The 14,294-nt window shown below is 41.9% G+C and overlaps 1 protein-coding gene across 4 annotated transcripts in view; it reads right to left on the bottom strand.

The window, feature by feature from the left end:
* Positions 1-5,642: 5,642 nt before the first annotated feature.
* Positions 5,643-14,294, bottom strand: part of tnrc6c2 (trinucleotide repeat containing adaptor 6C2) — a 30,086-nt gene continuing 21,434 nt past the window's right edge. For all 4 annotated transcript variants that reach the window (XM_077015424.1, XM_077015422.1, XM_077015423.1 and 1 more), the window contains exons 17-19: positions 14,163-14,236; positions 12,822-12,961; positions 5,643-12,479 (exon numbers count right to left, since the gene is read on the bottom strand). In XM_077015424.1, the coding sequence (XP_076871539.1) occupies positions 12,101-12,479; positions 12,822-12,961; positions 14,163-14,236 (593 nt within the window). In that variant the 3' untranslated portion in view covers positions 5,643-12,100. The remainder of the gene's footprint in view (positions 12,480-12,821; positions 12,962-14,162; positions 14,237-14,294) is intronic.

Raw genomic sequence — 14,294 nt, 5'->3', positions numbered from 1 at the left:
TGAAAAAATATACATTTATTAAACCTGGTACATATTAATGTTCACACTGGACAATGATCATACTTACTGTAATCATCACAGAGTATTTGAGAAATCAGAAAGCAGTCTGAATTCAAGTTTATTTACTGAATGACAGCTTACCAGCTTTATGTAGAACAAAGATTGGATGGACAAATCCGGCAGAAATGTTAACAATCATACCAATGGACACTCCCAGTTGAAAGTGCTCTGGAGGCACCATGCCCAAGATGGCAAAGGAAACCACCATTGGCATTATCTGGACTAAAAATGTTAAAAGGTTCATGCAGACCACCTTAAAAGCTTGTCTTTTGGCTGCGTTCATCTCCCCATCCTCCCTCTCTCTGTCCCCCGGCCCAGGCCGTAGCAGACCCTTCAGGATGGAGATGCAACAAAACGAATCAAGAAGAAAAATGAAGAGAAACACAACTCCAATGATGTTATAAGGCAAGTCAGGGAACATACACATGGAGAGAACCCCCAGCATCAGTGAACATGCCCATCCCACAATGGCGCACCCCACCCGGTACCTGAGGGGCTTAAACCTCAGGAAAATCACTGGGTGGATCACAGCCATGTAACGCTCCAGACACACCCAGCACTGGAACACGTACCGAGCGGGCATGAAAGTGCCGAGCCAAAACCCCAGTAGTGGACCAACGCAGATGTTTAAGCTTATGATACATGCACAGTACAGAGGTGCCACAAGGGCGAAGATGATTTCAGCAATGACGTGGTTGAGAGCAAAAACCACAGACACATCCACCCCCGTACTTCTGGACAGGAGAAGGATGATGATGTAGCAGTTGAGAGGAAGGCCCACACAGAAATTGATCACCTGGATGGTTATCACACAGGCGATTGTAGCAAGGACTGTCTGCTCATTTACTTCATTAAAACTCATGTTGGTGAGCGTTGTATTCATCTTCAGCTGTAAAATAAAAGGCCTACAGAAAGAAGATATGTTGTCATCTTTGGAGAAAATAGCATGACAGCCAATTCAGCAGTGATAAGAGTTCATAAAGAAAAGCATCAAATTATTAATCAACATTAAGAAATGAAATGAAATGAAAGGGCTCACAGACTGCAGAGACCTTCACTCTTACATGCAATTTTACAAATCAGTTGCGTGGGTTTGTGCCAGTAGCCCACACAAAACTATGGGAAACTCCAGTTAGAATGTAAATGAAATAGATACCAAACAAACCTAAATCTGCTGTGATCTTGCTGATGTTGCTCCACAGTCTCGTCTCGGAGTAAGAGAGCAAAGAATGAATTTGTTAGATGTATATATAGACTCCCTCATCTGTCTATGTGCGCTTTTTGTCTCGACATGTCATATACAAGGTCATATTTCATGCAAATATGAAACATTTGTACGTGTATTCAACCACAGGGTAACGAAGGCAGATGTACTCAAAGATAAACTGTCACCATAAACCAAATGCTAAACGTTAGACTAATATAAGCTAAGCCTAATATGGGTCCTATCAATTTGTCATCACTTGGTGTATAATGTTACAAATACAGTGTACATAACAGAATATGTGGAAGCTGCTTCTTAATATCACCATTTCAACGAGTCCTTTTCCGATTAGCTCATGCTACTAAAACCAAGACTCGGAGGGGAACCCATCCTCTTCTGGCCGACGCCGGTCACCATAAAGAGCAGACTCAAATTACTTGAACAGAACATTAAACAGAGCCATGTTATAAAAATCATTCCAATGTTGCATGAGCAGAGTGGAACAGTGGTCACAATTAAACTTCTGAGCAGACGTCTGCACATCACAGGACTGTCTCTGAACATGACATGATAAAGATCATCACAGGCTCAGAAATGTTCAACAAATCACAACAATAATGACAACCATGCACTACTCCATGTCTTCTCTGCACATCTGATTTAGATTGTTAGCTAGTGATCAATCTCTTAATGAGCTGAAACAGGTGAGTTGAAGCAGGAAAAACACAATTGTGCAGTGAATGATTCTGCTTGTTACATGGAACTGTGGAATATCTGATTCCGATTGGTCAGTCCAGCAAGTCAGAGGTCTGACTGCTGCTATAAGCATCCATAAGCAAACCAGAGGTACTACAGATTTTGCACCATCCCTTTACACAAAGTGGCCAACCAGTTACATTAATTACTTAATTACCAACAAAAGATTACAAAATCCAGGATCCTGCAAGAGTGATATAGTATTTAAATCAAGGAGTAGCCCGTTAGTATTTATTTTGCAATCATGACTGGCTGCTGATAAATTAATTAGATCCTTAGCACAGTCCTTAACCTAAAGTAATATTCTTTTCATGACATTCCATCACATGACTAGTCTCAACTTGTTTTTGCATATCCACTTGTAAATTTAGGGTTTGTATATGACTGACTATACCTGATTTAATTTTGGTTGTGACAGCAGAAGTAAGCTTAAGCACATATAAATTTACAGAGAAAGCAGATCTGGTTTGATAATTTGCATTCGGCATTGCCATTGTATGAATTTGCATGTAAGGATTTATGTGTTTCTTTTGCTAATGATAACATGCCAAATGAAGCCAAGATTTTCCAGTATAATTCCAAACGCAGCAATCCACAAAAAAGGAGTGACATTGAGCAAAGGTAAAATATTATAATATGTAAAATATTATTGTTAATGTTACATCTATTCTTTACATTGATATAAATTATCTGATTTCCAACTGACTCTAATACAAAGTCGAGTAGAGAAGTAAAAATGTAATTTTATATCACTTATTCAATCCCTTACTCACCTCCTCAAACTATTTCCAATAATGTTTGACATTTCATCCTGTCTGACCACTGTAGAGAGCTTAAGAGTTAAGGGCCTTGGTACCGTGTTTATGGTCTTGCTTGTTTAAGATGGCACATTCCTAGCCATAAACTAACCCTTTGGAATTCATGAGCAGACCTATAACCAAGCATGCTCAAATTTTCAAGGATTTTTATGACTCCCTTTTCCATGAAAGACACCGGATTCTAATCGAATTCTTCTAATCTCAGGAAGCAGCATTTTGAGACCAATCTAAGGGCACCAGGATTGACATTCTAACGAAGGCTGACTCGCCATGTATTACACATGAGTAAACTGACCCTGGAGCATTTACGTGGTGACGATTTGGATTTGTGTCTGCTTCCTGATCGATCTGCGCCTTTGGCGTTACACTCATGAACGTTATATGGACAATAGTATGTGGGCATCTGATCACACTTGGATTACTTGACATTCCATTCTAAATCTATGGGCATCAATATGAAAATGGAACTCTCCTTTGCGGCTGTGAGATTCCTGATAAGATTACTGCTGTGCAAATGCCTTTACAGTCATCCTTGCTCTGAACACTGAGGTCTTTAAAATAATTTAGAGTCAACTAGCTCCTACCTCACCACAGCACAGAATAAGCCATCCAGCTACTGCCAAGGCCATTCTCAGGAAGAGGATTACATGATGGAACATATACAGGAAACCCTGTATTACAGCGTTACTCCACCTCACCTGCCTCTGCTAGCATCTTCTTTGCAAAGGAAAGCAGGCTGAGAGCATGCAAAGACTATTGTTCCCTCAACACCTTTCCTCCTACTTATACCCAAGAGCTGTACACGTTTAGCCTGTTTCCAACTAAGCAAAGACTGCTACCACGCCTATGGAGCTGAAGAAGGGAGTGCAGTGGGTGATGCTAGGATGTGATGGGAAGCCATCTTATGAACTTTAGGTTATCCATTAGGCACCAGGGCTCGGCATCTTTCAAAGTGAGGTGTCAAATTTGGGCAATATTACAGATACTGAAACAGAGGTGTCAATTCCAGGTTCAGAAAGTAAAAGTCCTCACCAGGATTTTGCTCAAGCTTGCTAGATTTTCTAATTAGTGCAATCAACACAATCCAGGAAGCCTGAGCAAAATCCTTGTGAGGATTTACTTTCTGAACCTGGAATTGACACCTCTGTACTGAAATACTGTAGTCAGATACTTATTCTAACAGAGCATTTCTGAACAGAACATTTTTCATTAGAAGGACCAAAATATTCATATTTGTGCACCAAAACATTATGTAAGAATAAGCTAAAATGACCAGGGACATTATTATTAGCTCCCTTTAAGAAATTACCATTTATTAAGTCATCACACAAGCCACTTTTGTGCAGTGATGTGCTTTACCTTCACATTGTGATGTGCATAAAGGTGATCAGGTGAAACAGATGACTGCACTCAATTAAGTTAATTAACTCTTTAAAGTTAAAATATGGTATAAAAGCCTCATTATGGAGCTGGCAGTTGAGGAAGCAACATGCCAAAAACAAAGGAACTCAGTTTGGACCTGAGAAAAAGAATTATTGATGCACACAAAACAGGAGAGGGACATACCACGATATCCAAGCATTTCCAAGTGTGAAGAACTGGAGTGAGAGGCATCATTCAGAGATTCAAAGACAGTAACACAGTGCAGAACAAGCCGGGCAGAGGTAGAAAGAGAAAGACTTCAGAGAGACTGGAAAGAAAACTAGTGAGAAATGTGTCTAGAGACTCCAGATTAACTTCCAAGGCACTAGCAAATGACTTGGCCACATCAGGAATCATAGTCTCCAAGAAGACCATCATTAGAGCTCTGCACAGGAATGACCTGTGAGGGTGCAGACCAAGAAAAACTCAACTTTTGAGGAAGAGGCACCTTCAAGCCAGACTTAAGTATGCTCGGGACAACCAGGAGAAAGATAATTCATACTAGAAGCGTGTCTTATGGTCTGATGAGACTAAACTAGAGCTCTTTGGCCACAGGGACACTGCTTACGTTTGGAGAAAAAAGGACAGGCATTCAACCCAAAGAACACCATCCCCACAGTGAAGCATGGTGGTGGGAGTATTATGCTGTGGGGATGCTTCAGTGCATCTGGAACTGGAAATTTTGTCAAGGTGGATGGAATCATGAATAAAGAAAAATATGTGGCTCTTTTGAAAGAGAACCTTAAGCAGTCAGCTGTGAAACTGGGTCTGAGAAGTCACTTCATTTTCCAACATGACTGATCCTAAACATACATCCCTCTTGGTGAAGAACTATCTCCAGACAACCAAAGTGAATGTCACTGAATGACCTGCACAAAGCCCTGACTTAAATCCAATAGAAAGTCTGTGGGGTGACCTAAAGAAAAATGTCCATGCCAGACAACCATCGACTTGAGAGATTTGCCAAAGAACAATGGGCCAGGATTCCTCAAATTAAATGTGAAAGACTTGTTCTAAACTACAACAAACGTCTGCACGCAGTAACCCAGCAAAAAGGATAGACAATTGACTATTAGGATGTTGGGGGCTAATAATTTTGACCCCGATAGTTTTTGTGTAATATCTGAGTGGAATATAAAAGTGTAAGCATCCAAAATAAATAAAACTAGGATGTCTTTTTTTATTTTATTTTAAATAAAATGTTCAGTGTATTTTGCTCTGGTTAAGATCACTTGGAAAATACTTAGAAAACAAAGACTATTTTGTAAGGGGGCTAATGATATCGTCCTCAACTGTAAATATATCACTCACAAAGATTAGAGCCATGTTCAGTGAATGAAAGGTTGACAACACAAGGTTGAGAGAACATAATACACAAGTGCTTGAGACAAAAAGTTGCTGTTTATTAATATAAGCAGAAAGAATCTTCATACTCAATGAAAAGATCGCATCTTCGGTGCAAGTTGTCAACAATCACATTCTACGAGGGTGGGGTGGAGTGGCCACATTTGAAAGCCACAAACAGTTTTTAATCCCCCTACAGTCGTGTTCTTAATATCCAAACAAAAGACATCAAAGTAAATCCCAGGCTCCCGTTTGCTGCTCCTGAAGGTCCCAAGACTCTTCCAGGAAAGCCCACAGTGCTTTGTTTTCAATGGGGACTCAAGCCCCCAACCCCAAAAATACCCACCCCTTGCCGATACCCAGGACGAGAAAATTCTACATCTAAACTCGGTCCAAACATCTTACAATGATCCCCCCCCCCCTTGTGCATAGATTCACAATACTTTCATAACCCGCTCTCTCAGACCCACTCCCTCCCACCACCACACTGAACAAACACAGAATCCAAGAGGAATTCTACTTCTAGAACCAGAGATCTAGAAATGTCAGGCAACAGTGCCCAGCTTTAGACAAAGAGTTTCAGCTTGCAGGAAGAGACGGGAGGAGAGACAGAGTACAGAGACATCTCCTCACTTTACAGGACCTAGCAGGGGACTGCAGAGCCAAGTCGCATACGTACAGGACGTTTTACTAACTTCACGTGTCACGCAAACTACGAACAGAAAGCAATGTAGATGTACAGAGAAAGCACGCCACCTCAAAAAATAAAAATAACAAAAGCGTGAGTTTAATACATGCCTATTTTTTTGGTAAATGTGTATTTGCTACTGATTAAAATGCTCAAGATATTCTGAAATCCATATCCTTCAGTGCTTACAGTTGGATTTCTCTTCATATTTTTTTTACTCCATGAAATCGCTATAGTCTCATTATAATGTTAAACATTAGAAAACAGTAGATTTGGAACTCTGGTACTCTTGTCTTCCTGAGAAAATGGCCAAGTCCACTGTGAGTGTGCAGGACAGCAAGCAAATGTGTTCACAGAACTGAAACATGAAACTCATACAGGTGTACAGTCTGTCAACAACAAAAGGAGATTCGTATACAATACTGAATCAATCCCAGAGTTCAGAAACAGCTTACATCTTCACATGAAAAGTTCTCAATCTTGTTTGGTGGAAGATGAGATTATCTTGACTTTTTTTCCCCATATTTTAATAAAATTTTCTGCTTTCCCTCCCCAATATTTTGGAAACTTTAGAAAAATTGGTCATTGGTAAATGGCAGGTGGTTTGGAGGGGGACTGAATCATTTACAGACAAGAGAAAACTAGGCACCTCTGTAACGAGTTACACCATCGCCCCTGATCTCCATTTCATTTTACGCAGGACTGTCCCATATGGAGCTCTACACCACCTCCAACTATGGCCAGCTCTTTTTTTTGTTTTTTAAGCTTAATTAGATCAAAGTGGTGCAAAACTCTTGCTAGAGTTATTCAACAATGAAAGCCACTATAAAGGTAGATAAACATTTTACAGGTTTTTAAAACATTTTACAGACAGAATGAAGAAAAAAAACGGATCAAGTCCTCTAGTAAACATTAACACGAACTGCCTTCCCTTGTCACGTTGTTTCTTTGCTTTGATTAGTTGCGTGAGGGAAGACACTCAGTGCAACGCTGGATTACAATAATATTCAGAACATAGTTTACAACAAGCTGAAAAAAAAAAACAACAAAAAGCAGCACATAAACAGGAACACGAGTGGAGGTGCCTGATTAACCAGGAACACAGACCGAACACCCACAAACGCATAACAAAGAAATTAAATACAAATAAATTCTATGATCAATGCTGATTTGAGATTATTATCAATTTTTTTAAAGTGTATAAGCCACACCAAAACAAAAAGAAAATTAAAATTCAGCTTCACATTACATTACTGGTGATTGCGATTCAAGTATTAGTGTAGTAACTTGTTTTGTTTTGATATGTTCATGATCTTATTTTATTGTCTGGAAATGAAACAACAAAAAAAAAACAAAAAAAAACAGCTTAATGGGATTGGACATTCATAAATGAATACTTTGTCTTGGAGAATAAAACCATGTGCAAATCCCAAACGCTTTTGTTGTGAAGTGTCAATACCAATGTCAATACCTTGTCTGTCTTAATTTGTAGGGTCAAATGCAAATATTGCTCATTTGTCCTTGTGTTCCACCCAGTTGGTCTTAACAGGGAAGGGAAAACGTCTGGAACACTTTTGGCCTACAGTGATGGGCTAGTCTGCAGTACAGAGTCAAGCTGCAATATTGTTGTGTTAACTTTGCTGGTGTTAACAGAATGTTTCCTGTGGGTTCGGACTTGGGGTTGTGACCGAGTTCAGATAAAGGCAGTTTTCACACCCAGGCAACAGTGATTTTGCTTTTGATGCTGGAGTCTAAAAACAGTAAATGACAACGGCCTTTGCCAGTTTAAGACATTCCACGATACCTGCTGAAGGTGTTTCCCTCAGTATGAAGGGAACAGGTAGCTGGGACAAGATACACAAGGGCCCTTCACGATCAGAGAGAGCAGAAATGCACAGTTCGGCAGGCCTGGGTTAACAAACACACACTTAAGAGTGTACAGAAAAAGGCACTCCTGCATGCAGTCGACATTTACAACGAGGGTTAGAGCAGATCAGCAAAACAGGAGATCTCGAACAGCCAGAAGTGCAGTTTTAAACAGGTTTCCCCCCTTAGATCATTTACATTAAGGATCTTTGTTGTCCAACTTCATATATACGTATATATATCTATATAAAAAGATTTCTGATTTTATTTTTATTTAATTTTTTTATTTTTTGGTATTCAAAAACAGAACCAGGGATTAACCACAGCCTGCACCTCCCAACACACTGAAAGGTCTCGCTCAGCAAAAAGACAGCAAAAAGGATTATCTCAGTGAGACGATCGAGGTGGTTCGGTAATGCGGCACACGTCCAGCCTCTCCACGATACATCCCACCTGAATCACACAAAGGGCCTCCATACTGGAAATGCAGGAGTGATCCATGTAACAAAACAAACATAAAAACCCTACAGGCAAATCTGTCCGGAGTATTCCGTTACAGAGTATACCGTTACCATTACACGTTGGCACATGAGACCAGAGATCATTGTATGCAATCAGCAGCATGTGGTTAAGTAGGTCCCATTGTAAATGTGATGACCCATCGACACCCGTGCAGGAAGAGAAGCCTACTTGTAGCTACTCTTGACAAATTATTATTTTATACCACGGTAATTAGACCTCTTCGACACATTTTCTAGCGATTCCCTTTCATTTGACATTCCCTAGGCCTTAAAAATGCACCAACAGATAAGAATCTTTCCAAAAATGTAAATTTATTTCCCTTAGTTTCTGCCCTGATAGAGTGCTTTAATTTAATATTTAAATCACAGGTTATATCCAAAATATGACGTTAGGATATTACCTATATGATCTTTACAGCATAGACAGCAACGTCACGTGTACATACTGGAGGCCTGAGGGTTTGGGGGTGGAGCTTGACCTCTGGAGTCACGACTGACACTATGCTGTGAAGGGCCACACTCACCCCCTCAACGATGTGTTCATTATTTCTGTCTTTGCATAGTAACAAAACGATGTGCTGGTTGGAGAGTAAGCCAGCGGCTAAAAGGGCCCAGGGCAAGGAGCTCTGGGTTCTCGGAGCGGGTGTTTCAAGTACGACGTGCTCTCTTATCCAGAGAAAAGGGGCACTCTTGCGGAGAGAACTCACGCTAACGGAATGGAGAGTGCTCTCGTCAATGGGGCAGGCCTTCTTTTGGATATGAAACGGGGTGCACTTTCTCTAACGGGCGGATGGCATGGAGACTGCAAAGGAAGAGGACGACGACGCTAGCAGCTATTTATGAGACAGGGTCTCTCCCACATGCAAAGAGCCTATGTTCTACATGTCAGACATGTCATCATGGCCTCTCTCTCACACAGTCACACACAGTCTCACACACACACATTATTTGCAAATTACTTATGACAGTAAATCAAATATGGCCTATAAGCAATTTCCTCGTTTGCATTGGTAACACAGGACATGCCTACAGTGGCTCCTTTTAAAGTGTTTCTGCATTTGAACACTGAAGGGTTTTGGTGGCAGTGGAAACCCACTACATGAAAACCAACAGAAAAGTACAGTACATGGAAAATGACAAGAAAGGAAACACACAAACCCCAACATGGGTGATTCTTGAGGTCAGACTGTCTCAGCATCCTGCTGAAGATGCGTTATCGGAGGAATCGGGCGGTGACAGAGGTCAGACGTCCCAAGTTGTCGCCACCAGGTCATGGAGGCTCTGGCCGTGCGGCTCGGAGCACAGCCACGGAAAGCGAACTCGGTCCGATCTTTCCAGGATGGGGACGTGGCACCGCTGGTCCTGCGTCACAGCGTGGATTCTGCCAGCCTGCCTTTCGACACGGCCGGTGCTGCCCGTCGCTTCCCAGTCACCACCCAATCCAGATAACGGTCCATGTCTGGCGTCTTGGGCAGACACGGCAAAGGCCATAGACAAGGTCGGAGTAACAGTGACATTCACTCTGAAATTGTCCAAAAGGAGGAGGGAAAAGCATGTGAATGTAAAAACGTACTGCAAGTTCTGATTGTAGATTCAGTCTTAGGATCCCCTTCAGTCTGAGTCCATGGATTTTAGAGTCCATTCAAGTCCCACCAGGACCGACAAGGGAAAAACAAAGCAAATATTTTTTTAATACCGCTAAGGTATGAAAAAGAGCTAAAAGTTGCCATACATTTCGTTTCTTTTTTTTTTTTTTTTTTAGTTTTTTTGTGTTTATTTTTATACACTTTTATAGTTTTTTTTTTATTTCATTTTACTATTTTTTTTAACACTCGCTCCGTAGTTGGGTTAATTGGCATTGCAGGTGGAGCTTGGTCAGTTCATAAGTGCTATATTAAACCCCCACACAATATTAGAAAACTGAGTTTTTTCCTGTTTGTACCAAATACAAGAATCCCTCTTTTTTTTTTTTTATTTATTTTTTTTTTTTTCCTTTTACTGCATTAGGAGAAAAGCTTTTATTTTGGTGTTGTGCCTGAATCCAGAGGCTCCGCCCCGTTCCTTGGATTCAGCTCTCCGTTCGTAGCATGTGCGCATGGAGGTCTGGGCTTCTGCTGCCACATCGCATGCTAGTCCGAAACACCCAGACCTAGAATGCAGCTCGGCGTGTTTCTGACCCTGCAGAGAGAGTCTGGTTTCCAGGCAACGAGGCAAAGACCGACGGGGAGGGAAAGTAGTTCCGAAGTAAGGTCTTTGTAGCTTGCAAAGTCTCCAACATGACAGTTCAGATTTAACAAAAACGCATATTAGTAAAGAAAGCAAGCTTGGGTTTTCTTCAGTGTGGATGGAAGATGGCGGCTGATGCTTATATTGCATGATGCATCACTTGGACGAGATTTTTCTTTTTCTTCTTCAGGTATATTTCTCCAGAAAAAACATCCAACTACATACAGAGGATTGAACAAAGTTAAGATTGACTCAGCGTTGAAATCCAGTTAGTAAGGAAATACTTCCATTGAGGGTTTTTGAAACAGTGGCTTGGGAGTTCACAGATAGATGCTTGGTCAAGTAACTGTAGATATACATTCACTCACTTTCACTCGAACATTCAGCTTATTTTTTGAAAGATTCACACACAGAGCTTGAATATACAAACAACAAACGAGTCAGTGTACCTCCATTTCTTGTAACTACAGGAAAGAAAAAATAAAATGCAAAAGCTCACGGGTGATTGGTCTAGCAGTCAGGCCATGTGCTGCTGGGTAACGTTGTTCTTCTGGCTTGCTCTGGCCCAATCGCTGGCTCAGAAACAGAAGTGTGCAAGTTACAAAAATTTCTTTAGTTTTTGTAAAAGAAAATGTTCAAAAATGACCTGGAAAGGCAAGAGATGAAGACAGAGGGCTCACTTAAGGCTAATCAAAGTTCAGAAGAAACCACACAAAAATCTAAATCAGTAAAAAGGGAGCACGAGCACTGCGTGAAACCGCAGGCCGCAGGGCTTGCAAGCCCTGTGAGGTTTCTCTGTGTCTGCGTTTATAATGGCCGCCTGTTTTTCTGTTTCTCCTGAACCTTCTTAGGGCTTAAAAAAAAAAGAAAAAAAATGGATCAAAAAAAGCCGAGTAGAAAATGAATGAAAACCGGCAAAGGCTTCCATTTCTGTCAAACACTAGTTTCTCAGTTTCCCGAAGATAAACTGATCAGCAGAGGAGAAGGGCAGTGTCCTCGTTTCACCCCAACCCCTCAATGTTGTTTTAACAGCTCTGTGGACAGTGATTATCGTCACATTGATTTGTTGTTTTTCTCTTTTTCTTTTTTTTTTGCTCAGTCTTGCATTTTATTAATTTTTTTTTGTTTGTTTTTTTTTTTTTCTTTAGCTGTCATTTTTGTTCCTTCCTTCGTCGTATTTGGTGATGGACGGAGCCTACATGCTCTCGCCGCTGAGCAGGTCGCCCGGCAGCAGGGTGTTGATTGGGATGGGGCTGCCCATCACTCTGCTCTCCTCGCCGTTGGCGGGCCCCCACAGACTGGAGTACTGCTGCACGCCCCCCCACAGCAGGTCCGCGCCGCTGCCCCCGCCACCAGACCCGGGGTTGCCCACCGCCTTGGTGCCGGCGCCGCCCCACTGGCCGACGGCGGGATGGGCGGCGGACGGGTTGGCCAGGCGGGGCTGACTGGAGCCCGGGGCGGAGCTGCCCTGCCAGCTGCTGCTTGGTGGGAGGGACTGGCCCTGCGCGAAGAAGCGAGTCACCTCTTCCTCGCCAGCAAACTCTGCCAGAATGGTGGTGTTACCCAGCACGCACCTGCATGAGGGAGAGCGATCCGTCAGCCAATGGAAATGGGTAATAATAAACATTTAATTATAAACATTTTTAATGAAGTTGCTTGGAGGGCAGAAGGAAACCAGTGTGTGCGCGCGAGGTTTAGATCAGGACATGGCAGAGGTCGACAAGATGTGGTTACATTCATTTTACTGATTTAACTCAAATGCATTGCTCACATGAACCAACTTCACCCCAAACCCCAAACTTGTGGAGATATTTAAACTCTCTCTCCAGGAGAAGAGGAGGCGGCCTCTAGCATCAACTGTAACAGCAGTTAGTGTAACAGATGGGCTGCTGTGTTCGTTGGTGGACGAGACTCACATGTGCAGGGACTTCTGGGCCTTTGCAGCCTCCTCTTTGGAGCTGTAGCGCACCAACGCGTTGCCCTGAGGCAGACTCAGGTGGAACGTGATGAGAGGGCCATGCTGCATGCACAGGGTTCTCAGAGTAGAGCCATCGATCTACACACACACACACACACACACACACACTGCAATATTAACTACAACATAAATGCTTGACAATATATAATTATGGTTTCTGATAAAAATAAAAAACAGTGGTGAAATTACAATCATGCACTAGTCAGAATTGTACTGAATACCAGCTAATGAGAAAATATAAACTATGCACACGCGCACACACACACTATTGTTCAAACATTTTAGGCCAGTGAGGAATAATTATAAGACAGCAAATCAAGAATGCTTTCAAAAATAAAAGTGTTGGTGTATTTTTGTCAGTTAACAAAATGAAAAAAATTAAATCAATTCAATATTTGGTGTGATCATCCTTAACCTTTAAAATAGCATAAATTATTTTAGGAACACTTGCATACAGGTTTTGAAGGAACTTGGCAGATAGGTTGTGATATCTTGTGGAACTAACCACAGATCTTCTGGGGTTGTAGGCTTGCTTAAGTCCTTCCGTCTCTTAATCCCAGACAGACTTGAGATCTGCTTTCTGTTACAGCCGAATATTTAGCATTTTGTCTCCTCACTCCAGAACACTTGCTAACATTGTTCTACACTCCAGTCCCCATGTTTCTGTGCATAGCTGCGTCACTGGGCCTTGTTTCCATGTCGAGGTCATTTTACACTAATTTTTCCAACAAATATTATTTCAGGCCAGACTGATCAGTATATGGGTGTACTGGGTCCACTGTTCTGATCAGTAGATGAGTATACTGGGTCCCCTGGATTCTGCCAGTTCTGAGCAGATGGCACTGCCGGATATCTCCCGATTTCAAAGGGATAACTGCGGGGATAACTGCTTAATCATACACCTGACTATCCTTCAAAATCCCTGACCGTGCAAGTGTGCCTAGAAGAATCAATGCGGTCGGTCACACCAAACGCTGATTTGATCTTTTGCGTTTTCACTTTGCATTGTGTTGACTATTTAATGGACGACCAATGCTTCCATTTTTGGAAACATTCTTACTTTACATACACTTCCACCACACCTGCATATATACAGATATATAATGTGTGTTTGTATACATGTGTGCGCGCGTGTGTGTGTGACTTTCGAAGGACAACTGAGGAAGAACCTCTGTCTGAAACGTCCCGTTTATCTCTCCTCCTCTTTCATACACGTGTATTCACATATACACATATAAAATGTGCGGTTTAGTAGGACGAGGGGTACACCACCACATACCTGAGGGGTTAGGTTACGTAGCACAAGCCAGCTGCTAGTCCTGCTGGAATTGTCTGAGCTCCACGCAGTGCCCTCTGAGGGAGGAAGAGGGGGAGGGAGAGATTAGAGCTTTGTTTACAGCTTGAAGTATAC

This window comes from Brachyhypopomus gauderio, chromosome 8, assembly GCF_052324685.1.
Source record: "Brachyhypopomus gauderio isolate BG-103 chromosome 8, BGAUD_0.2, whole genome shotgun sequence".
NCBI classification, from domain to species: domain Eukaryota; kingdom Metazoa; phylum Chordata; class Actinopteri; order Gymnotiformes; family Hypopomidae; genus Brachyhypopomus; species Brachyhypopomus gauderio.
The sequence above is the reverse complement of the archived record's forward strand: the minus strand, read 5'-3'. Positions and strand labels throughout refer to the sequence as shown.